The sequence below is a fragment of the Salvia hispanica genome, chromosome 4 (assembly GCF_023119035.1).
Source record: "Salvia hispanica cultivar TCC Black 2014 chromosome 4, UniMelb_Shisp_WGS_1.0, whole genome shotgun sequence".
NCBI classification, from domain to species: domain Eukaryota; kingdom Viridiplantae; phylum Streptophyta; class Magnoliopsida; order Lamiales; family Lamiaceae; genus Salvia; species Salvia hispanica.
The window spans coordinates 50,032,316-50,046,579 of NC_062968.1; the positions used below are offsets into that span (position 1 = coordinate 50,032,316).

Below are 14,264 nucleotides of genomic sequence, written 5' to 3' on the forward strand. Positions count from 1 at the left end.
TTCAGAACGACGTGGTAACTAATGAAATTTGTCCCCTTTTAATTGATAGGAGTGCTACTATATTTATCGATTTAATGTAAAAAATAATAATAATTTCATACATGTGTTGCAGATTGCGTTAAAAAATGCAGAAAGAAATGTCGGAACAAGTCGGAGAGCAGAAGAGAGTGCCGTCGAGGTTGCCGGAAATGCTGCAAGAGAAAGAAGAAGTGTTAAAAATACACACTGATTGTGCAAAGGAGTTTGAGGGATTAATGTTCATGTGCTGGAATAAATTTGCATGAAAATTATATTGACACTAATAATGTGTTAGTGATATGGTCATAATCGTAATTGTAATATCAGTACGGACAATATGTTATATGAATTGAACCCAATATATATGACAATGATTGATATGAATATGAATATGAATATGAATATTATTTGAGTGATGGTCATGGCTTTGTTTCAAACATGATAGTACTTAGTTCTTAAATATGACAACGAGGATCATATTATTTGAGTGATGTATTTTTAAATATGATCCTTGTTGTCATATTATTAGGCTGAGTGATATGATCCTCGTCAAATTTGGACTTTGGATCTAAAATTGTCTGGGATAATGTTTGAACAATTAAATTAATTGAAATGCAGTGAATTTGAGAAACCTAAAAAACATAAAGGATGTAAAATTCAAATGATAAAGTTCAAATATCAGGTGAAATGATAATTCCCAAAAACAAAATAAAACAAATTTAAAATTGTAAATCTAGGGGCAATTCTGGCAGCAACGCAATAAATAAAATCAAAGTATAATTAAAAATTTAAAATCCACCCCATTCCTTTCTTCACACTCCCACCGCTGCCCCTGTGCGAAATCAATTCCTCTCCGGTGAGCTTAATCAAATTCCTCCGATTGTCCTCACCAGCTGCTCAGTAATTTCAGTTACACCCTTCATATTTCCAACCGTGCCCCCACCGGGGCTGGGTATATACGTACGCGCATTGTGTATCTACGTCCAATAATGCGCGGATGCCTCAGTTCAGGCAATCCGGCGGCAATGGCTCCCGAAACGGCGTCGTCACGGATCACTTACCGCTCAGTTTCCGCGGCGCCTCCAGGCAGTTCCACCACCGGCGATCCAAGCCGCCGCCGTCGTATAAGATCGCTATCGGATTCTGCATTCTGATATTCGCTCTCATTCTGTCGATCTCCGCTTTTTTCTACTTCGCACTGCAGATTAAAGGTCTGTGAATAATTGATTTTGTTCTGTTGGGGGTTTAGGGGTTTGGTGTTAAAGCGTTTAATTTCTCAGTTTTTGTGAGCTTTTCTAGCTCAAAATTTTTGCGATTGAATAATTGTTTTGGTATAGTGAATTGGAGCTCGAGACTTCAGTGATTAGCACTTGTGTTGAGTGTTTGATTGCTGGGATCTTTGAACTTGGATGATGATTTTTAGTGGGAAAAATTTGTGCATGGACCCTAGCATGGTGAATTGCAAATGATTTTGCTCATATTTGTGTTATTGAAGTTTTAATATGTCAACTTTGATCAACATTAGAGGTTTGTAAAACTTCCATTTAGTTGTTAGATCTGCAGAACTCTGCAAGTACAGTTAGGAAGGTGCTATGAGATTCGTTATTAAGATATAAATCGAATTAATCTTGCCAGATCCTTGCCTCAATTATAATATCCTAGGGATGTAGATATTGAGTTATTGACTGAGGCCTCGTATATGTGATAATTGACGTTGGATCTGAAATTGAACATTTATTTCCGACATTCAATCCAAATTGTAAAATTTACCAAATTACTACAAATCATCGGCTCTATGTGCTGATATGTTGGTTAATCAGAGCTTTTTTGACTTGCCGGTACTTGGGTAGTTTCATCCAACTGCATGTAGAAATGGATGTACCCTAAATTCTCTTGTTAAAAACTAGATTAAATATGCATTGTTTCAACTTCTATCTAGTGCAACTTTCTAGGCAAAAGCTTGAGATTTGCTATTCACTCATTATTTCCATGTTAGGTGTGGAAAACAATAGACACCAGACTGAAGATGAGTACACGAGCAATGATACAGATTTTCTCATGGATGTGACACGAATACAGAGACCCAGGGAGCTTAAATTTGGCCATGGGTCTGCTGCTCATGGCCGGGATTCACGGTACTGGGATAGGGATGATAGAAGAAGAGATGAAGACTATACCGAGGAGGAACAGGAGCGAGCTCTGGATGGTTCTGTGGATAAGGTTCATGTGCCAGTTAAAGAGAGTAATAAAGTAACTTCTAATGACCGGTCGCATGGCAACTCGGATCACCATAGGAATGGCTTATACAATGAAGCCGGGCGGAATGAATTGAAAATGTATGAGGCTGAATACGAGGCTTCTTTAAAGAGCACTGAGAAGTCCATGGAGTCAGATGATCACAGAAACCAGCAGTCACATGATACTGATGGGAGGGAACACAGAGCACTAGATGAGGTGGATGAATATGATGATGGTATTGACTTACAGGACGATCAAATGGAAGAAAGTGATGATACTGTAAATGATGACATGGAACACTCTAGTGCTACTATATCCTATAACAACAATAGGGAAGCCTCTCTTGTGCATGACACTAGCCAAAGTAAGCAGCATATTGAGGAGCTTGATGAAGCTTCTGCTGATTTATATGAGAAGGAGTCTCTTTCAGACTCCCACCTTGATAAAGTTAACCTGATTTCTGAGCAGGCCAGTTCTGCTGAAGGTCAGCCTGTTAAGAGGGTTGTTCCTGAAAAGCGCTCGGGTTCAAAAAAGAAGTCTAAGCGTCGAAAATTTTCTGGTAATTTGTCTACTTATTAATTACTTTTTCTTGGAAGTCCTATTACTCCAGTGATTGTCAAGCTTTTCATTACAAGAACGAGACAATGAGCTATTCTGCTACTTAGTTTGACAATGAACATCTGTGTCTCCTATTCATATCAATTGATATGTGTTTTAATTGATGCAACTAGTTATGTGGAAAGTCTGGTTCTTATTTAATTCTATGGTTGCATCGTTGAGTTTTGTTGGTAACTTCCAACTTAAAGTAGCCTGCATCATTCATATACTGATACAACTGAGGGGGTGACTTCCATTACAGCAATACTCGTATAAAGCCTTTCACTTAGTATTTGTTCAGTGTTCTCCAGGCAAGTATTGGTCATTTGCAAAATGCTGACATTTCCTTTTTAATTAAAAAAAAGTAAAAGGGAAATAGTGACCCTTTTAAAACAAATAGAACTCATGTTATGTCTGTTCCTTGTCTGGGATTCTGGATCAAATGCTGATGCTATACAATTTTAGGTTCTTGTGAGATGAAATTTCTGGATGCCTCTGCATTGATTGTGGAGCCTATAGAAAGTCGAAAATTTGCAAGATTTTCCTTACAATATACAGAAAGGGAAGAGAAGCCCACTGAAGATGAACAATGGGAACCTAGATTTGCTGGACATCAGAGTCTCGAAGAAAGGGAAGAATCTTTTATTGCCCATGATCAGAAGATTAACTGTGGCTTTGTGAAAGGTCCTAAAGGGTCATCAAGTACAGGGTTTGACTTAGCTGAAGATGATGCAAAATACATTAGCAGTTGCCACATTGCTGTTATGTCTTGCATTTTTGGCAATTCTGATCGCTTGAGATCACCAATTGGCAAAGCCGTAAGATTCTATGGACCCTTTTTCTGCCTATTAGTTGTACTTAACCTCATTTCTGTCACACATACCTGATAAACCCAATGAGATACTTAAGTTTATTAGAAGTATAGGTAATTTAGAGTTGTAAATGGTTTTTCAGTTTTGTGGAGTATGAGAACTGGATTTTGATTAGATTTAGTATTTTCCTATATTAAAAAAGTTGTTAAGCAAGAGGTCTCATCATTCAATAAATCGAAAGACAATTCTCCCTTACACTTGAAAATAATCAGGATCACCACTAAATAAGTGAGCCTTATTCATCGATTTTGTCTACTTTTGGGAGGTCCTTATTCATCTATTTGGAATTCTTAGCTCATTTTCCTTTCGCTGCTATGTACCTTGATGCATACAGGGTATCTTTCTGTATTTTGTTATTGTCTTAATTGAAGCTGACATTATTCACTTTTGTACACCCTGCATTAGTGTCTGATTCAATGGCTTTCTTGAAGTTAGAGGTATTTTTGTTGGGGTTTATGATCGTAAGAGGTTACTGATATCTGTGCAACTCACATGTCATCCGTCTTGAGAAGTGGTAGAGATTAATGATGGAACTATAACTGGATTTGAGACATCTCACACGTTTCTACCCAAAGATGTACTCACTTTTGTTAAACAACAGGTCTCTCGTATGTCAAGGAAAAACGTATGCTTCGTCATGTTCGTTGATGAAGTGACTTTACAAACTCTTTCGTCTGAAGGTCAAATGCCTGATACAATGGGCTTCGTTGGGCTGTGGAAGATTGTGGTGGTAAAGAATCTTCCTTACACTGATATGAGGAGAGTAGGGAAGATACCAAAATTTTTGCCTCACCGACTTTTTACTTCGGCCAGGTACAAAGAATAGCTAGAACAATTTCAAGATGCATTGCATCTTTAATCTTATTTTGCTTGCATTATATTTTTGGTCTTTTGCTAAATTTTTAGAAAATGTCTTCTTTGGCTGTACATTTTCAGTTTATCACATAAATACACTTGTGTCTGGGGCCTGAGTGAGCTTTGGTGTTATTTATACTGGAAATTTTAGCCAGCACCTAAATGTTGAATAATGTTAAGCATGTATTTTAGATATACACCATCATTTCTGTCAAGAAGAAAATCGTAAACTGTGGTTTAATATTTTTACCTTTAGAGCAATGGATTAACATCACACACTTTAAAACTGTACTTTCTCATTCACGATCTGAATTCCCAATGAAATTTATTGTCACATAGTTCCATTCCTAAATATTTTTTGGTGAAAGATGCTGATGTAGTCCTAAAAGCCCCTTCAGAAATGCAGGGAACTTAGGAAAATGATTTTGTAGGACTTCAGCTAGGACTCTTCTCATAGCAGTATGATATACTTGTATGATTTACAACACATTTCGCAGCACCTTATTATCAAAATTTCCGTCTACCATTTCATTTCAGGTATTCAATTTGGTTGGACAGCAAACTTCGTCTCCAACTTGATCCAATGCTTATTTTGGAATATTTCTTGTGGAGGAAAGGACACGAATATGCTATTTCGAATCACTATGATCGCCATTGCTTGTGGGAAGAGGTGGCCCAAAATAAGAGGCTCAACAAGTATAACCATAGCATTATAGATGAACAGTTTGCATTCTATCAAGCAGATGGAATGAGAAGATTCAATGCATCAGATCCTGGCAAACTTCTGCCAAGCAGTATGATTTTGACAACTTCATCTTTAAAAAATCCTTTCCATCCGGCTGTTATATTCTTTCCTGTATATGACACTTTAATTGTACGGCAGATGTACCTGAAGGTTCTTTCATTGTTAGGGCTCACACACCAATGTCAAACTTGTTTTCCTGCCTTTGGTTTAACGAGGTTGAACGATTTACTCCCCGTGACCAGCTGAGTTTTGCCTACACATATCACAAACTGAGAAGGAGTAATCCAGAGAAATCTTTTCACCTCCACATGTTCAAGGTATCGTTGTAGTTTAACCCTGACTTAGATAATATATTCAAGCATCACAGTTCCTAATGTTTTGATTGTTGAACTCAATATCCACATTTCAGGACTGCGAGAGGCGAAAGATTGCTAAGCTGTACCATCACAGATCCGAGGAGAAGAGGAATGTCCCACAACACGAAATGGTTTAAGTTTTCCATCACGCCTCATCTAGCATCAAGGAAACAGGTTCATTCTTGTGATCTATGTGTCAATGTTGGAGTGGTGGATACGATCTCTTGCGGCATATATATTTGCAACTTACTACGTCGAATGGTGAAGGCGCATTGCTTCCACCAATACAATACGATACACGCGAGGAGAAGGTTAGCTCTTGCTAACTCTTTGACTTGCTCAAAAGAAAGAACTACATAAAACATAGACATCTTGTTCTAGAGCCTCAGTTCGAGTCCATTGATGAGATATATCGATTGTATAATGCCCACAAATTTAACCCGACCAATATCTTTTGCAACCATATTCATTATGCTAGCACCTTACAGTGTCTATACCATGTATTCTTGTCATCATTAACTTGATAAAATTTTGGAGGTCATTCCAAGATTTTCTTTTGCTTGTTGAATGTAAATTGTTTCTAATGATATTATTGTGGACTCGAACCTCCAATTTGGTTTTTCTACCACTAAGTCAATACACGTGGAATGTATATTGTTGCTGTTTCTTGTCTTTCAGATTTTGTTTTACTTCATATGTACGTTTGTTTCAGACTTTCAGATATTGGAATATGGAGAGTAATCACACCTCTTCTTTTAGAACCAAATAGTTTTAGAGTTGAGGTAAAATATTATCAATCGTAGGTTGGTGTTTTTTTTTAAAAAATTATTCTAAATTATCATGTATAGTGAATTGGTTTATATGGTTATCCCTCTTTTTCTTTCCTTTTTTAATGCTGAAATGCATTTTTGGTGCCATCGTAGATTCGTAATATGTATGTGAGGTGTTGCAACAATCAATTTTCTGCATATGTATGAATTATGATTCCAACAAATTTATTTGGACTTTTTCTCACGTTTACAAGGACAAACATAATGTTTTTTTTCCAATTTAATGAAAAAAAAGAAGACTTCATCTTGTTACTAACCAACCACTCTCGTTAATATCCTCCAAATAATAATGATTTGCAAAAGACGAACAACTCCTTGTGTAAGTGTATTACAGCTTTTAATTAAACATAGTTAATTGATAGGTGACAGCTACTGGAAAAGGTGGCATCTTTATCTTGCAATCAAGATAGTCACAGGCAAATAGAACCATCCCATGAAATGAACTATTCACCTAACATTCATTCAATATTTGATATGTCTCTTTATCTAAACACATTGAAATACAACATATAAATAGAATATTCACAACGTCATGCACTTAGCCTATGGAATTACATACCTTGTCTCCATACACAACATGCATGGCCTGCTGTCTTTTTTGCCATGAATAATGGGTAACATATATTTCAAATTGCTTCTTTCTTTCTTTTTTCTTTTCCCTGTCAATTCCACCCTAAATTATCGATTTTGCTTAATTATTGCCTGAGATCCCAAACTAATAGTAGCATATCTTCCAAAAATTTTTTTTTACTGTAGTAGCTAAAAACTAAGTAGGGTCGTCATAAATTTGACATGCATGCATTGATAAGAGTAAGGTATACAATTGAATATCTATAATACCACCACGTAAGCTTAAGCCACGTCAGATTAATGATTTTCGTACTCTAATTTCAAGCATCGATTTTTTTTTTTTTATCAATTTCATCCCACATAATTGATGTTGATTAATTAATACCCAAATCACAAGATCTTATGCAAATCTATCATCCCAACAAAATAGTAGGATTGGCTATTTATCTTTAAAATAAAATTAATCATATTATACACTAGATAAAAATACAATAAAATACAAAAAGAGAAATGGAAATAATAAAAATAAAATTCTTTTTAATCATTTTCTTCTTTCCCTCTTCCAACAACAAAACCAAAAGAATAAATAAAGTCTCTAAATCAAGATCAAACCAAGCAAGAACAATTAATATCATAAAAAAAGATTGATTAAATTACTAAGATAGCTTCTTGTTGATCCCACGTTGCGAATTATGCATGAGAAACACCTTCTTCAAAGCTTTGATGAATACAAGAATACTTGTTTTCTTCCCAGAGATTATGTGCCCATTTGCTTTGGACAACCTCAAACCTCTGACGCAGCTCACCCTCACTTCTCTCCTAGGCGGCGAAGTATCCGAATTCTGCCCATTTTTCACAAAGCGGTCTTCATTCAAATCCTCCCACAACATGTCCATCTTCTCTTCTCCATCTTCTTCTTCATCTCTCTCCTTAGAGCCTTTTGAAAATCTGAACGCTTGAAACGACGGCAAGTTGAACCCCTCTTCTTCGCCCCCCTCAAGGCGAGGGGCGGTGGCGGAGCGACGCCACAGAGGCGGGGAGTCGGGGGAGGAATCGGCGGTGGCGGGGAAAGTGAAGTCTGTGGAGGCCATGAGTTTGTTTTTGGGGGGTTTGTAATAAAGAGGGAGTGAGGTGGTGGTTGGGGTGGAAGGTATGGTGGTTGAATATGTGTGAAAGGTTTAGTTCAACGGCCTCTCAACTTTTGTTGCACTAACTTGTTAACTTGTATCCAATTTAGAGGGGCATTATTGGGTTTGGACCTATTAAACTCTATGTCTACATGTGTGTATATGAAGTTTAGGTTGATTGGATTTAGATGTTACTAGTATTTTACTAAACTTTTGCTCTGTTTTGTGGAATGTTATTGTCCACATTTCAGTACGTGGCATTTGACTCGGTTAGTAGTTATATTTATATGTCAACTCTCTGATGATGAGAAAAAATGGGGTTTTAATTTTAACAAATTGAAGATGGTATCATTAGTGCAATGTTTTGTTAAAAACATCAAAATTGTAGAATGCATGGTTGAAAGTCTTTGATTAATTAATTGAAATCCAGGAATAAATTTGAATAGTAATTCGAATCTAACACATGATTTAAAATTTTAATAATACTAGTACTATTGTTTACGTCAGCCCATATGCTTAGTGATTCTGTTGCATGCATTTATACCAACTCTATTTCTTTAAAGATACGAAATTGTTGGAAAAACTAGTTGGTGATGGATTATGAATTTTGGAGGGGAAATAAATATCTATATTTTTCACTATTTTGCTAGAACAACAGATTATCACTCTAAAAAACTTAAGAATATAAAAGATAAAGACACAATTACTCGTGTTAATTTTTTTAAAAAAAATAATAATAATTTAGAACGCAAAATAAACCATCCTTGTATTGATGGCATATTATCTTAACTTTTTTGGACAATTCTATCTGCAGATCGTAATGATTTTAGTTGGAACATAAAAAATGAGGATGCTTCAAAAGCATTGGGGATATATTTAAAAACACAAGCTGTATTAAAAAAGGTGTTGTTAGTATTATTTTTTTCCTAGTGTATGGTAATTGCTTTGGAATCATCAATTAAATTATAACTTCAATATATTGATCTCTAACTACTCTTATACTAATATTTATGTTTACTAATTGTTGATTAATTAAAAGAAGTCGCATACCCTTAGGTCCCTTGCTATGCTATAAGTAATTTATAATTAGAGAGAATTATAATTAACAAATAATCATTATAAAATAAATTAAAATTGAAGAAAGATAACAATCATGAATATGATGTACTATACTAAATATATAGCACATTATATATAGAAGTGAGAAGTGAATCAAAGACCGAAATCAAAGGGGACTTGTGTTGCAGGCAGCCACTCATTCCCTTGTATAAAAGAGGCGACCGTGAAGCCCCCCGCCTCCGCCAAGCTAAGACTAACCCTCACTCCTTTCCAGTTGACCCGACCCGCAGTGTTGGCGCTATTCCCTTTGTTTCCATACTCCGCTAAGAAAACCGTGTCCGGCGTGGGCTGATTAGGGTTGAAGGGCCTCCACCCCCTCGGCTCGATCAAATCATTCAAGTTATTCTGCAGGAACACCTGCGTCGCATACGCCTTCCACGGCCGCCCCAGGAAGGTTTTCACGCCCGTCAAGTCCTCCGCTGCTAGCACCGTGCTGCTTTGCACCACGATCCCTGTCCGGCATTGCGCATCGGTTTTGCCACTCGCTGTGATCGCATTATCTTGCCCCGGGATTGGCTTTCTCACAAAGATGCTGCTCTTTTGTATCACCACCGCCGCGTTGCCAAAGATGAAGTCGATAGTTCCGTAGATTTTGCACTCGCGGTAGAACTGGCGGTTGGAGTCAGGGCAGAGGGTGTCTTGGTAGCCCTCCATGCTGCACCGGTAGAACACAGAGCGGTCTGAGTCGGAGAGAAGGGCCACTGCTTGTTCGTTCTTGGCTCCGGCCGTGTTTACGAATTTTATGTCACGAGCCATGAATCCCTCTCCTAGTACGGCTGTCAAAATATTAGGGTTTTAGAAATCACATTTACTATATGGAGTAAATAAATTGGAGAAAGAAAGAATAAGGTAAAAAAAGTTACCAAAGGTGGCGGTTTCCCTAGTCTGGAATCCACTTCCATGGCTCTTGTTGCCGGTGACAATGGTTTTGTCCATCCCATCCCCAAACATCATCAAATTCCATTTATCTGATCCAATGTTCACATTTTCATTATAAACCCCGCTCTTCACATATATCACATACCTCGTCTTGCTATAACTTGGTGCACCCTTCACCGCATCCGATATTGTCTTATACTTCCCCAATCCATCTTTGGCCACCACAACATTAGCACTGATCTTCGAATCCTCCTCCAGGAGATTCCTGTCCCTATCAGACACCCAATCCGGATACTCGGAATCTTTTTTCAAAAGATCAGGTTTACTGTCTGCCCTTGCCATGATTTTGGTCGTTCCTCTGTTGAGATCGATGGGATACTTGAGTTTGTTGTATACAGATTCGAACATCGCATGGGGTTGATCCTCAAATCCTTCTACGCATGTCTCCAGATTGGTGCCTGCAGAGCATATCAAGGACATCAGTCCGTCATTGGCTACATCGGTCGAGAGGGATTTGTTGAGGTTGTCCATTGCGAGGGGGAGCAGCTCTTGGCAACATCTCAGTGCGGATAAGGCCAGTGTGTTGTCTGCAGTAGTGTTGTTGATCATACTTCTGATTTCTCCGTTGTCACTGAAATATGGGATTGCTAATGAAATTTGTTGCATTGTTAACTCTGTCATGTTCTTGCCTTGACTTTCATTTGAATCGTCTATCTGCAAGATGTTATCATCAGTTGTTGCAACAGCTTGCGATATGACAATAGCTATGAAAATGATTAAGGCTACGAGAGAGGCCATGGATGCTAATATTTTTGTTTCTTCAATGAAATTGGCTATGACAGACTGTGAAAACGTTTTGCTTTATATAGATGCTTTCTTGTTTTTTTATTCAAAATTGTGGTGAGAATCTTCAATGGATTATGTCTAATTTTCTTAATCGGGTATATTATTGAAGAAGGTGTTGAATAGAGCAGAATCTTGTGAAGCCGAATTCAATTAATAGTAATTAGGATTTACGAATACTCTATATATGTCATAGAGTAGTGATAAATTAACAAAAATTGTATATACAAAATTGGACATTTTAGATATTTTACATTCACAATAGTTTATACATTACATATTTACCATTTTATAACTATTTAGGAAGATTGCACATTTAGGAAAGATATTCATTCTTTCATAAAGCTACGTAATTATAGATAAATCAAAACTAAAAAGTTGAATTTATCACATTCTTCACCATACGTTTTTATAAATAATGGGTAAGTATTTGAAGAATATTAAATTTCTTTATTTTCCCAACACTCAAATACCATATGCAATAAAATCTAATGAATACATTAACATATAAAATGTTACTAGTAGTTATACTAAAAAAAGTCACATAATGTATTTAAAGTTTTAGACTTTAGTATTGTCATCCACCTAATTTAAAATTATAATTACAATTAATCAGTAATAAAAAATAAACTAAAATAATTAATAGTTATTCAAAACAAACTATTTCATTGTGTAATAAAAATTACATAAATTATAAAAACAACTATTTGTAAATATACTTAATTAATTAGTATAATTATCATCCAACTAATTAAATATCAATAAGTCGATTTCTTTGAGTATTGTATATCCTTACTCGAAAATTATGAAATGAATATAAAACAGTAAAAAGTAAATATTAACTAACAAATATTATCAGTCATTCGTATCCTACTATTTTAATACTCTTATTAGTAAATCGTAAAATTGTAAAATTGTAATTTACAAAACAACCACATGTATATTTGCCTAATTTTCTATTATTTCCATCAAACTAATTGATGATCATTAAATTAATTTTTTGTATATTCAATATCTTGACTCAAAACCATAAAAAATTAACAAAAATTACATTAAAATAATAAAAATAAATAATAATCATTCACATTCAACTATAATAATTATAATAGTTACAAATTATAAAAATGACTACATGTATATAGTTTGTTTTAGTACTATCATCCAACTAATTGACAATCAATACATCAAATTATTTCAATACTCTACATCTTGACTAAAAAATCATGAATAGAGATAATTTTGATACGTAATAGTAACAAATAAATTAAAACAATAAAATAATTCAAATCGAATGATTCTTAAATTGTAAATTATAAAATTATATATATATATATATATATATATATAGGGGTGCGTTAAAATGACAACACTCTTAAAATGACACTGTGACACCACGCTAGACTGCAATATTATATATGCTAGACGCAATAGTATAAACGGCTTAGATCGCAATCTATAGATTGCGCCTAGCGCAATTGATATTGGGCAATGGAAAAAATTGGTAGCCTAGTGTATCAGATATTGCAATTCGTGAAAATTTACCCTTGAGCAATTTTTATGATTGCCACATGGCTTATTATTCGTCACATGTACAAATGATTGGCTAGGAATGGTGGTATGGTGTTACTTTAAGAGGTGTTGTCATTTTAACACAATCCTATAATATTTGATGCAATAATATAAACATGGTAATGCACATTAACAAATTACTCCAGTAATGGAATAAATAAAGCGAATGATGCATAGAATTTAATATTTAATGCAATGACGTAAACGCGCAAATGCACATTAACAAAGTTCTCAAGTAATGGAAAAAATAAAGGAAATGCTGCGTAGAATATCATTTTTAATGAAAGGCTACAAGCGCAATAATTCGCACTAACAAAGTACTCCAGTAATCTAATAAATAAAGGGAATGATGCATAGAATATCATTATTAATGCAAGGATTTAGTTCGTCTTCCTCGTTCGACCTCTTGCAGCCCTCCCTATTGCATACCACATTTTTCTGGACGATGAAATATCTTCAACGGAGAAGAAGGGAGAAAAGATTGCACATAAAATTTGGGTAGAATCGTTTATTTCTGTAGAAAAAACCGATACAATCATGAGAAGAGAAAATCAAGGACTTACCATAACTAACTATATTGTATATTCCTAATCAGCCCTTTTCGTCAAATTCAATGATTAAAAATAAATAAATCAGCCTCTATTTTGGGCCATTAGATCTCTAAAATGGAAGGCCAAGATTAAAAAGGACAATAGAACATAATATTAGAAAAGGATATGAATACATCCCTATATATATATATATATATATATAGGGGAGCATTAGGGTCCTATTGCCCCCTTAGAGTCTATTTCTTTCTTAATATCAACCATTAGATTAGTATGATGGATGGATTAGATGAAGCCTCACAAAATCATCCCGTGTTGCATTATTAGATTGTTTCTGTGCATTATATGGGTAAAATTGTAAAACAACCATGAATTAAAACGGAAGGAGCGAGATTTCAGTGGGATTTTCATAGACCTTCCATCTACTCACTCTCTCTAACAGCCCGCCCTCCTAGGGTACATAAATGCGGCGGCTGCTACCCGAAACCGACTCCCGAAAAGTAAACATAGGCTAGGGTTTCATTTAAAGAGCATTGACCAAAAGAATTGAAAGAGATATCAGAGTATTTAATGCAACAACTTAACCTAGAAGTTCAAAAGGGGATAGTTATCATAAATGAGAATCAAATCCTTAAGAGTACGACATAGTATCCCAGACAAAATCACGAGAAAAGGGCTAAGGCCACAACCGAAAGTAAGATGCAAATATTCCAAAAAGACATTCTAAAGTATATCAAAAATTCAGCGGAAAACGACCAAGAGAAAGTATAGCTATGTATGAAGACACAACTACGCTTGAAGTTCAACATATCCTTTTTAATTTATTAATCTCGCTCAACACCCGCCACCACTGGCCATCATTCAACCTGCGCATACATGAAAACACATTTAAGTGGCTTGATATTTTAGAAATACTCAAGAGCTCGCTAAGCCAAAAACATTTTATAAGTTATGCCACACTTACCATGTGAACTCGAGTTTTAAGCAGTTATAAAAGAATATCGAGCGAGTATCACAAAATATATTTTCACAGACTGGCGCAGTCAAAATAACTCCCCATTTTCTCATCAATTAACAATCATTCCATGGTGCGACGAA

At 35.6% G+C, this 14,264-nt stretch overlaps 3 protein-coding genes across 3 annotated transcripts; 1 reads left to right on the forward strand and 2 right to left on the reverse strand.

Moving 5' to 3' along the window:
* Positions 1-830: 830 nt before the first annotated feature.
* On the forward strand, positions 831-6,346 carry LOC125185206. Its single transcript, XM_048081706.1, has 7 exons — positions 831-1,229; positions 2,015-2,815; positions 3,319-3,671; positions 4,327-4,538; positions 5,118-5,374; positions 5,464-5,642; positions 5,735-6,346. Exons 1-7 carry the CDS (start codon positions 1,016-1,018, stop codon positions 5,816-5,818), a joined length of 2,100 nt encoding a protein of 699 aa, XP_047937663.1. The 5' UTR covers positions 831-1,015; the 3' UTR covers positions 5,819-6,346.
* A 1,151-nt stretch (positions 6,347-7,497) lies between these two features.
* Positions 7,498-8,269, reverse strand: LOC125185293. Its single transcript, XM_048081809.1, has one exon. It carries the CDS (start codon positions 8,170-8,172, stop codon positions 7,738-7,740), a length of 435 nt encoding a protein of 144 aa, XP_047937766.1. The 5' UTR covers positions 8,173-8,269; the 3' UTR covers positions 7,498-7,737.
* A 1,151-nt stretch (positions 8,270-9,420) lies between these two features.
* Positions 9,421-11,004, reverse strand: LOC125221322 (pectinesterase-like). Its single transcript, XM_048123444.1, has 2 exons — positions 10,191-11,004; positions 9,421-10,103 (listed from the first exon to the last, which is right to left on the reverse strand). Exons 1-2 carry the CDS (start codon positions 11,002-11,004, stop codon positions 9,421-9,423), a joined length of 1,497 nt encoding a protein of 498 aa, XP_047979401.1.
* Between the last annotated feature and the right edge of the window lie 3,260 nt (positions 11,005-14,264).

Coding starts and splice junctions, on each gene's coding strand:
- LOC125221322 (XM_048123444.1), bottom strand. CDS start 11,004: ATGGCCTCTCTCGTAGCCTTAATCATTTTCATAGCTATTGTCATATCG. Junction 10,104..10,190: donor TAGGGAAACCGCCACCTTTG/GTAACTTTTTTT, acceptor ATATTTTGACAG/CCGTACTAGGAGAGGGATTC.
- LOC125185293 (XM_048081809.1), bottom strand. CDS start 8,172: ATGGCCTCCACAGACTTCACTTTCCCCGCCACCGCCGATTCCTCCCCC.
- LOC125185206 (XM_048081706.1), top strand. CDS start 1,016: ATGCCTCAGTTCAGGCAATCCGGCGGCAATGGCTCCCGAAACGGCGTC. Junction 1,230..2,014: donor CTTCGCACTGCAGATTAAAG/GTCTGTGAATAA, acceptor TTTCCATGTTAG/GTGTGGAAAACAATAGACAC. Junction 5,643..5,734: donor TTCACCTCCACATGTTCAAG/GTATCGTTGTAG, acceptor TCCACATTTCAG/GACTGCGAGAGGCGAAAGAT.